Below are 11,265 nucleotides of genomic sequence, written 5' to 3' on the forward strand. Positions count from 1 at the left end.
GTGCCAACTAATAATTCTGTTTACCGAACTCACATGGTATAAGAAAATGAGGTCGTGGAAGCCAATTTAAGAGAAGGATCATTTTGGACAACTAATGGCAGGGTAACTGTGTGTGTAGCTTCAAGTAACTACCACTTGCCACAGCAGGAAATGAGCCTTTAGGTAAACTGCAAATTAAGCACTCTATGCACTTATTTAAACTGTTGAGTTTCTTGTTTTCTGGGCTCAATACTAGTGCTGGTCTAGCACAAAGAAAGGGAGTAGGAGGTGGGAGAGCGCACATCTCTGTGATATGTGTTTACAATTTAGTGGGAACCAATGGGGTAGAAGCAGAGAAAATATTCTAGGTAATGAAGCAGTCTCTCTCAAACGTAGACTGCCATGAGAATAGGACTCCTGTCTAAGCAGAAATCAACCTTACCATACAGAGGAGCATTTTAGGATTGCAAATCCAGACCAGTCTCAACCAGAGAGAGATTTCCAATCCAGGCCTCAGCTCAGGCTGGAGGTGGCCGAGAGGGTCCTCCCAACGGCAGGTCGTGTTTCCTTGCTATCTCACTCTGACTCTGTACATGTTCTTCTGCCATAAATGGCTGCAGCCTGGAAGAATTTCTGTTTGTACTTCAAGCCTTGTTTCTCATCTGCGTATTGACTAGCAGGTGTTGCTTTTGGAATGATGACGCAGCTGGGCATTCACCAATTCTGAGCCATGTACCCAGGGCCTAGTGAGGACATTAGACCAGCTTGATTTCCTTCTATGCTAGATAATTTTTTCCTGTGGAAATCCCCTACACAGTGCTTCCAAATGTGGCCAGAGTAAAACTGTTCCTTCTTAGCTACATTTTCTTGGACAAAGTTTTTAACTCTTCTTAGCCTTGGTTTCCTCCTCTGCAAAACAGGAATTGTGCAACAGTCTCCCATACGGCAATCGTGACACAGTTATTTTGATTGTGAGTAGCAATTAATTGTTACAGTGCCTAGAACATCGTTAAATATTCAGTACATTTTACTTGTTATAATAATGTAATAGTGTTCTGGAATGATTTATTGCAAACGTCAGAAGTTCAGGACCCTGGACCTTCACATGGGAGATGCCCCTATAGTGTTGTTAGGTGGTAACCCTATTTTCCCTAATCCAAACATTGAACTGAGAAGTACAGAGATGACAACTCAGGCTATTTGATATTTGAAATCAGAACTGTTTCAGACATTTGGAGGAATTGACCATTGAGCTTGCAGTTTTGTAGGGCCAGGATTGTGAAGTAAAAGCAAAAGAAACACAAACCAAGAGAAACATTGGTGATGGTAGAGATATTCAGTGCTGGAGGACGTGGAGGAGAAGGAAATATTTTATCAGTCTAAGCCAGCATGAAAGCTTCAGAGAAGCACCAGGACCTGGGCTACACCATATGGGTCAAGTTTGATTTGAACAGATGAGGAGAAGAGAAACCACAGGAAGGGAGGTTATAATGGGAGTGAAGATGTTAGACCAGAAAGTGGTCAGAAGGCCTCGCTCAAGGGAGATTTATAAATTAATACAAATAAATAGTAGAGTATTTTAGTGCTTGGTCTCCAGAGTCGGACTGTCTGCGAGCAAATCACTTAGCACAGGGATAAGTACTCAATAGAGGTGATTCCTTCTTACACACCTAAAAAGTGGACATGAGCCATGTTATTGAAGATCTCTGAAGTTAGGTGGAGAACTTTAAGCTTGAGGAGTTGGAACTGAGAGAGCTATTTGGAACTTCTGTTGTTGTTCTTTTTCTTTTTTTAAATTATTATTATTATTATTATTTTTTTGAGATGAAGTCTCGCTCTGTCGCCTAGGCTGGAGTGCAGTGGCGCGATCTTAGCTCACTGCAAGTTCCACCTCCCAGGTTCACGCCATTCTCCTGCCTCAGCCTCCGCAGTAGCTGGGACTACAGGTGCCCACCACCACGCCTGGCTAATTTTTTGTATTTTTAGTGGAGACGGGGTTTTACCGTGTTAGCCAGGATGGTCTCGATCTCCTAAACTTGTGATCCGCCCACCTCGGCCTCCCAAAGTGCTGGGATTACACGCGTGAGCCACCACGCCCGGCCTAAATTATTATGTTAAATTTTTTCTGAGGCTGAGTCTCACCCAGGCTGGAGTACAGTGGCGTGATCTTGGTTCACTGCAACCTCCACCTCCTGGGTTCAAGCGAATCTCCTGTCTCAGCCTCCCAAGTAGCTGGGATTACAGGCACCTGCCACCACACCCAGCTAATTTTTGTATTTTTAGTAGAGACAGAGTTTTGCCATGTTGGCCAGGCTGGTTTGGAACTCCTGACCTCAGCTGATCTGCCCACCCCAGCCTCCCAAAGTGCTGAGATTACAGGTGTGAGCCACCGTGCCTGGCCTTTGTTTTTCTTTTTAAAATAAGCTTTATTTTATTTTTATTTATTTATTTTTTTGGAGACAGACTTTTGCTCTTGTCTCCCAGGCTGGAGTGCAATGGCACAATCTCGGCTCACTGAAACCTCTGCCTCCTGGGTTCAAACAATTCTCCTGCGTCAGCCTCCCAAGTAGCTGGGACTACAGGTGCATGCCACCATGCCCAGCTAATTTTTGTATTTTAGTAGAGATGGGGTTTTACCATGTTGGCCAGGCTGGTCTTAAACTCCTGACCTTAAATGATCCGCCCACCTTGGCCTCCCAAAATGCTGGGATTACAGGCATGAGCCACCGTGCCCAGCTTATAAGCTTTATTTTCTTAAAACCATTTTAGATGAATAAAAAAAAAGAGAAGATAATACAGGTATTTCCTATATACTCAACACTTGGTTTCCCCTGTTAGTAACATTTTGCGTTGGTATAATACATTTGTTATAGTTACCGGACCATATTGGCACACTGTTGTAAACTAAAGTCCACACTATTCAGATTTCCGTAGTTTTTACCTAATGTTCTTTCTCTGTTCTGGGATCCCATCCAGGATCCCACATTACGTTTAGTCATCACATCTCTGTAGGCTCCTCTTGGCTGTGATCATTTCTCAGACATTCTTTGTTTTTTATGATCTTTACAATTTTGAAGAGTAGTTGTCAGGTGTTTTTGTTTTGTAGAATGTCCCTCCATTTGGGATTTTTCTCATGATTTCATAAGGATTATGGGTTTTGTTTTGTTTTGTTTTGTTTCTGGGAGGAAGACCACAGAGGGAAAGTGCCTGTTTTCATCACATCATATCAAAGGTACATTCTGTCAACGTGACTTATCACTATTGATGTTTACCTTGCTCACGTGGCTGGGATATTGTCTGTCAGATTTCTCTATTGTAAAGTTAGTCGTTTTTTTCTTCCTATCCACACTGTACTCTATAGGAGGAGATCACTATGTACAGCCCACACTTAAGGAGTGGGGAGTTAGGCTGCACCTCCCTGGGTAGAATACGCTTTGCTGGTTGCATTTGGAGAAAAAAGCCAGGGGCCAGGTGCGGTGGCTCACACCTGTAATCCCAACACTTTGGGAGGCAGAGCCGGGTAGATCCCGAGGTCAAGAGGTCGAGACCATCCTGGCCAATATGGTGAAACCCTGTCTCTACTAAAATACAAAAATTAGCTGAGCGTGGTGGTGCGTGCCTGTAGTCCCAGCTACTTGGGAGGCTGAGGCAGGGGAATCGCTTAAACCTGGGAGGTAGAGATTGCAGGGAGCCGAGATCGTGCCACTGCACTCCAGCCTGGTGACAGAGCAAACCTCAGTCTCAGAAAAAACAAACAAACAAACAAAAAAAACCAGGGCATGGGAAATTTTCAGCAATCCAAGAAAAAGGAGTTGAGGGCCTGGGTTCATGGGACAGGAAAAGGGATGAGGCAAAGGGGATGTGAGGGTGGACAAAATTTGGTGGGAAATGAAAGAGAGGGTAGACTCAGGTTGAAGCACTGGTGATTAGGGGATTATTCTGGTATAAAGAGGTCTGGGTTAGAAGTCACTGCACTAGGTTGCCGCCAACTCTTTATTTCTTGGCTGCGCCACCTTGGGTGAGTCACTTCGTTCCTCTGAGCCTCAGTTTGTCTGTTTCTAAGAAGGGGTTGATGGTACCTGTTCTTCCTACCTGAGAACTCCTGTGAGAGTGAAATGAGATAGAGCAGAGGAAAGGGTTTTGGAAGCCATCAAGCACCGTGTTGTTCCAAAGGCTTAGGGGTTAGGGAGTGATGGTGCAATGAGGAAGGAAGGGGGCTTGAGAGGGAGAATATGGATGTTACCTGCGATATACTGAGTATTTCAGATGACCCAGAGCAAGCTGTAACTAAGAGTACTCTGGGCCGGGCGCAATGGCTTATGCCTGTAATCCCAGCACTTTGGGAGGCCGAGGCGGGCGGATCACAAGGTCAAGAGATCGAGACTATCCTGGCCAGCATGGGGAAACTCCGTCTCTACTAAAAATACAAAAATTAGCTGGGCGTGGTGGTGTGCGCCTATAGTCCCAGCTCCTAGGGAGACTGAGGCAGAAGAACTGCTTGAATCCAGGAGGCAGAGGTTGCAGTGAGCTGACATCACACCACTGCATTCCAGCCTGGCGACAGAGCAAGACTCTGTCACAAAAAAAAAAAAAAGAAAAAAAAAAAAAAGTACTCTGTCACAGGTTTGTGATATTTACCTGTTAGGAGATTTTTATTTCAAATGTGCTTTCCCAGATGTTCTGTTTCTGGCAGTCTAGTTCCACAGTCTGTTCCCCAGAGAGAGGTAGCTTGGGCAAGATGAGGCTAGTTCTGGATTTGAAAGAGGTACTCTGCTTAGCTTTGTGGACTTCCTCTTATGATCTGTCCTGGCCTCTGCTTGACTGCTCTGAAGGTTACTGGAATTTCTGCAATGGTCTCATTCTCCCAGTCTCATTGCCTGAGATCGTTAATAGACATTCCAAAAGTAACACATCGAAAGTGGCATTTTTGCTTTCTGTCCTACACTGGAGTTCAGAGACGTGGCTGATCTGCTTTGCTTGACTCTGAAAGACAGTGTGAAACTCCCCAGTAAGCGGTGCAATCAGCTGCTTTAGCTGAGTAGTGAGAATTCCTCCAAACTGGATATTCTGCAGTGGAGGAATCCCATTACTTTTTCAGGCAAGTGGACTCTTGGCTCTTTGTAGGTATTTCCTCATTGTTCAGAGAGTATGCAGCCATGCTTTCGGTTTTTCGTTGTACAATCCTTATTTAGGCAACAAAAATGATGAGCCATGGAAGGTTTGAACTGTGTCTGCTCAAGTTCCAGGGTAAATCATTGACTACTTGGTAGAGTGGAAAGGGCTGGGAGCCTGAGTGCTAAGTGTGCCTCTGCCAGTAACTCCTGATGACTTTGGGCAAGGAATGTAAACTCTTTGCTCCTGAGTTTCCCTATCAATAAAATAAGTAGGGACCACTTGAGCCTTGAAAGATGGAACAGTCAAGTAAAAATTTGCAGCAGAGCCAGTTGGCAGATAAGGGGAAGTGCAGAACCAATGTCATGTCTGTATTGGAAATGACGCAGCATATTTGAAAATTGTAACATTAGGTCAACAAACATACATTTGGTAATAACCAGACTGTCAAAGACAGTTATATAAAGTTAACCTCTTTATTCATTTTTGAAAAGGAGAGAGATTCCTTTCTTGACACTGACTTGAGTTGGGATGAAATAAGAACCGAATCTCTCTTGGTCTTTGGATTCTGTCCTTCTCTAGTAAGAAAAGCCGAATTCTTTACAAATGGGTTGTTCTGATGTGTCTGCCTAGGCTGTTGTATGAAGGAAAGGCAACTAAACACGGTCTAGTGTCTGGATGAAAGCAAAGCAAGTCATCTCTGGGCATGGAGGACTTTGTGGTGTAATGTATATTTCCAAAGGGAAACTCTTGCAAAATGCAGATGCTGATCCCAGTTCTGACCTTGGTAGCTGGTGCCAGCATTGGCAGTGGCTCCTTTATTTGGACATAGAGAAAAGCCAAGAAATGAAATGATATTTTCCTTCTGTCATCATTACTCAGCATGACTGCCTTGCTTAGCAATAAGAAATTCAAGTGTTAAGAAAAACTACAGTGCATTTTCTTATCCAAAAATGCATTCTCCTGTATAGTCAAGAGATTCACTATGTTCTCATATTGTTGCTGAAGAGGATGGTCTTTTGAATTACTTTTGAAATTCTAGCTCTTCTCTGCAGCTGGCATATTCATATTGTCTGAATTCTAAAGGGAAATATAGCTCTTAAATTGGAGTATGCGTAAGAATCACCTGAGTAGTTTACTAAAAAGGTAGATGCCTGACTCCCACTCCTAGTCACTGGGGCTGAAGAACCTGCCTTTTTAATACATGGTACAGAAGGTTCTGATCGGGGGATCCATACAGTTGCCTTGTGTGTTACCACCTGGGTGCCATGCTCAGTTATCAAAAACCTTATTGCTATGTGTGTGCCCTTTACACGCCAAGCCCTAGCTGCTGCTTTTAGAACGGCACTTGAACTTGCCATATAAATTAAAGGTATAATAATAATACTTATAAATAATAATTATTTTTGACTTACAACAATTTTCTGATTTTTACAAACTTCATGGAAGGAGCATGAACTTGGCAGTCAGAAAGGCCTGGGTGTGGATCTTTCAGCTTCCTCTGCTTCTTGGGCAGGTTGTTCAACTTCTCTGCGGCTCTGTTTCCTTATCTGTCAACTGTCAAATGGGAACAGTATTACTCACTTCACTGAGAGAGAGAGGTGGTGAGGATGAAATAAAGTGGCTTATGTAAACACCCTGCACTATGTGTGGCATTTAGTAGATGCCAATAAATACCACTTGTCTTCTTTCTTATAGGAAGCAGGAATTAACTTAAAAAACACAAGGACTTAAAGCAGATATTTTTAGGAAAACTTTTTTTTTTTTTTTTTTTTTTTTTGAGACAAAGACTCGCTCTTGTCCTCCAGGCTGGAGTGCAGTGGTGTGATCTCGGCTCACTGCAACCTCCGCCTCCCGTGTTCAAGCGATTCTCCTGCCTCAGCTTCCTGAGTAGCTGGGATTACAGGCACCTGCCACCACGCCCGACTAATTTTTGTGTTTTTAGTAGAGACCGGGTTTCACCATGTTAGCCAGGCTGGTCTCGAACTCCTGACCTCAGGTGATCCACCCACCTGGGCCTCCCAAAGCGCTGGGATTACAGGCATGAGCCACTGCGCCCAGCCAAGAAAACTTTTTTTTTTTTTTAATGTGCAAGGGATAGGTTTTTTGGCCTTGATATGTATCACTTTAAAAGTCAGTCATTGTTTAGAGATCTTGAGATCATGTCCCTCCTTAATTCCTTTAGATAATAACTGAGTTATGTTGTAAATACAGGTTTTCAAGAGAGATCCCCAGGGGGTAGATATGGAATTGCAGGTGAATTGCAACCGTGGTATCTTTGTGGCCATTCCCAGGGTCCATTGCAGAGAACACAGATCAGGTGTTCCACCTGAAACTACACCTGCTCCTAGTCAGAATCTCACAAGAAGAACCTTGTTTCTCAGAAGTTAGCCAATAATGGATTATTTGGACTATCTTGTTCAAACTCTTGCCAGGCGAAATGAGAACACTGCTGAGGTCTGAGAGAAACAGTGAACTGTTATATTGTGGTATACAGCGAGCTCCTTGTTGTAAGGTGTTTCCTAAACTGAGTTTCAGCAGTATCTGCCCACATCTACCCCCTGCTCAACCTGGTTTTACCTTTGGAGAGAAAAATCATCTTTTTTTATTTGGTTGATTAATTTTAGGTTCAATGTTCTTGTCCCATGTCATTCCTTGCTCATGTCTTTCTTGCTCATGTCATTCCCTAAGGAGTATGTTTTTATATATCACCATGATGTTCCTGCTTCTGAGGCTCCACATCAAAAAGGGAATTTGGTAGCAAACACTGCCTATCTGCATTCTCTAGCTGGAGAAACTGCAAGTTAAATGAAAACTCTTGGTGAGCTCAAAGCCACAAGTGTCCCCTCACTGCCTTATCTCCAGGCCTTTGTAAAGGGGAGGCTGTACATCCCAGTCCCAGTGCTGGGCAGTCACAGTAACTTCTAGTCTCTGAAGGCCACACTCTGGAAACTATGAGTATTCTTTTAGTATTCTCTTAGTATCCTTGTAAGCCCCATCATGTGATGTTAGGGTCTGAAAAGACCCTATAAATCCCCTGGGCCAATCCTCTTTGTTTTATGGGAAAGGAAACTGAGGTTCAGAGAGATCCATGTTGTTCCTAGTTTATTTTTTTAAAATTTACTGCCTGCAGTGTGTGTATCAGACACTATGCACATAATGGGAGGCTCATCACAGGCCTGCAACAGATTGGATGAGTTGCCATTTATGATCAGGAATGACCCTCTGGTAAAGCAGGCTAGAAACTGTCCAGCACACGCTAATTAATGAGTAAAGAAACATTGACTGAGCACCTTTGGTGCCTGAACATTCTGCTATGTCCCAAGAAGCTGGGAGAAGGAGGGAGAAATACAACTGGTGAGACAAAAAGGATAAACTTTAAGAAATGGTCCCCATCTTCGAGGACTTACAGTCCACAGTGAACTCCTGCTGAAGGTGCCTTCTAAATCAATATAAAGACATATTACAAATCCACATTACAAAATATTGAACTAAGCAAGATTTTGTATTCAATAGTTCAATGATGTCATCCCAGAGAAGTCTGGGAGGAAGGGAGAAGACGGCAGGCTCCACTGAGGAGCACGCCTGGTGTTTTCTCCCCTGGACTGTTAAAGCCACGACTGTCTTATGGGTCTTTGTGTCTCCAGGATTGTGGCTTGGAGGGGCTGCCCCGTTCACCCTGTCGAATCAATCTCTGTGACTCATTTGACACCAAAATTACAGAGATACCATGATGACCCCTTTTGCAGGAATGGTCTCTACTCACCTGGATCTTTTGTTGATTTTCTTTCAGTGGCGCACCCTCAGGACCCTCACCACCCATCAGAGAAGCCTGTCATTCACTGCCATAAATGTGGGGAGCCTTGTAAGGGTGAAGTGCTTCGGGTCCAGACCAAACATTTCCACATCAAGTGTTTCACCTGCAAAGGTATGGTGCCTCCAGCTTCGTGGCTCAGTGGCATGCCATGGTCAGGGCTCGCCTTGGGTCCAGCCCATCCCCTTAACTCCACCTCGGGTCACTGGATGATAAGTGAATGCCCTGAGAAGCCCTGACATCATTTACTGCCAGTTTGGGATTCAGTTAGACTCTAGGGCGAGAACGAGTCCTGCTAAAACCAGTGGTTCATGGGCCTTTGGGTGCTCACTGAGGTCCCTTCTCCTGGAAGAAGGGACTAACACTGAGAAAGAGCAATAAAAATACACTTCTGTGGTTTTTGCCTTCTTTTTCTTTTTCTCTGAAATGAGGAACTCCTACTACAAAGTAGCTTGTCCCAATATCCATTAGTTATAGGAGGCCTGGAAAACTTGCAAGATTGGGTGCCAAGTCACTGGCTCCTCTGTGTGTGTGTGTGTGTGTGTGTGTGTGTGTGTGTGTGTGTGTGTGTGTGTGTGTATTGAGAATTGAGAATTAAGCAAGAACACTCGGGAGACCTCCAAGCAGAAAAAGACCTCCCATCCAAGAAGCTACCAGTTTGGTGTCGATTTCCATTAACAAGCCTACCTTTTGGGGTTTACAAAGATTGGCATCTTTGTATGAAATACGCCAACCTGTTATTTCAGAGCCAGGGCGTGGCCAACTGGGGAAGAAAAGGAAGAAGAATGGTTTTGTGTGTTTTTTTGATAACTAGGTTACTTGGGCTGAGGGCATGTCCGGGTAGCTCAAGATGTGGTTCAAGGATGTCAGAGAAGGAAGGCAGACGAGACTCGGAGAGCACTCTGTAAATTTACTCTGTGCCCTGCCTGCGGTAAGCACCCTCATTCCTATGCCCTGCCTGGAAGCACCTTCATTTCTGGAAACTGTGTTTTGTTTTGAGTGTCTTACATCACAAAGACTCAGCATTGTCATCCTAAGCCATCCATCCACGGCCAGGGGGGCTCTCAGGTAGATTCCAGTCTTCCTAGTGACCACGAAATACATGAATAAAGGAGGAGGGAGCGCTTTCCTGGAGTCCACAGCTGTTCCTTACACTGAAGGTAAAGTTTTCAGGAGAAAGAATGCTAGCATGTGTAGCTAGGGCAAGAAGGTGGAAAGAGGGGAGGGTATGAGCTTAACTGCCTCAAATGAGCTCAGTGCTCAATGCATGACATGCTGTGTCCATATCTCAGAGAGGGATTATTTAATCCTCCTGAAAACCCCTGTGAGTAAGTATGATAAACCCCAGTTTTCACCCAACCCAAGTTGGCTATGAGGAAATATCAAGGTTACACCCAGGGTGCTGTGCTGTCACGTTGTGTGGCTTGAGTCCTGCCTTGCCATTAAGCAGCTGATTGTGGACAAGTTACTTGTCTCTCTGTGGCTCAGTGTCCTTATCTGTAAAATAAGGAGACTAGACCATATGAAACTTACATCATCCCAGGTCTGAAGTTTGCAGATTCCATATACCAGATAAGTGTATATTAATATAGACCCCCAATCAGAGCTTCTTAATGGGTAGGTCAGAGAAAAAAAATGTTTTCTGGTTATATCCACTTTAGCTAACTTGGAGTCAGCATTGTATTTTTATTTTTTCTCATAAATTTATTGCGACATGACTCAAAGGATAGATTTGGTGTGAAATAAATACAATCCATAAACGACTACAGTCACATATATATTTTATTTTATTTATTCTATTTTATTATTTATCTATTTATTTGAGATGGAGTCTCACTCTGTTGCCAGGCTAGAGTGCGGTGGTGCGATCTCAGCTCACTGCAACCTCTGCCTCCTGGGTTCAAGCAATTCTCCTGGCTTAGCCTCCCAAGTAGCTGGGATTACAGGCACCTGCCACTATGCCCAGCTAATTGTTGTGTTTTTGTTTTGTTTTGTTTTGTTTTGTGTTTTAGTAGAGACGGGGTTTCATCATGTTGGCCAGGCTGGTCTTGGACTCCTAATCTCAAGGGATTCTCCTGCCTCAGCATCCCAAAGTGCTGGGATTACAGGTGTGAGCCACCACGCCCAGCTCTCTCTATATTTTATATTTCTACTTGAAAGTATGGAGTAGTAGACTCAGATCTGGGCACTCACTGTTCAATACATCGAGGTGTTAGAATAGACATTCATTTATCCCCTGTGGGGTGAAAGCTCCCTTGCTTTTTTTCTCCTTTAGTTTAATTCTAAGGACCAAATGTAAATTCCTCATCTTGGAAAGTTGTATCATATATCTTGTTTCATGCTATAAATGTGTTCTTGAA

The 11,265-nt window shown here is 43.8% G+C and overlaps 1 protein-coding gene across 5 annotated transcripts in view; it reads left to right on the forward strand.

Annotated features, from left to right (window-relative positions):
• ABLIM1 (actin binding LIM protein 1) overlaps positions 1-11,265 on the forward strand; it is a 277,318-nt gene that overhangs the window by 84,230 nt on the left and 181,823 nt on the right. For all 5 annotated transcript variants that reach the window (XM_011967491.1, XM_011967492.1, XM_011967493.1 and 2 more), the window contains exon 2: positions 8,885-9,019. In XM_011967491.1, coding sequence (XP_011822881.1) covers positions 8,885-9,019 — 135 coding nt within the window. The remainder of the gene's footprint in view (positions 1-8,884; positions 9,020-11,265) is intronic.

The sequence above is a fragment of the Mandrillus leucophaeus genome, unplaced genomic scaffold (assembly GCF_000951045.1).
Source record: "Mandrillus leucophaeus isolate KB7577 unplaced genomic scaffold, Mleu.le_1.0 Scaffold80, whole genome shotgun sequence".
NCBI classification, from domain to species: Eukaryota; Metazoa; Chordata; class Mammalia; order Primates; family Cercopithecidae; genus Mandrillus; species Mandrillus leucophaeus.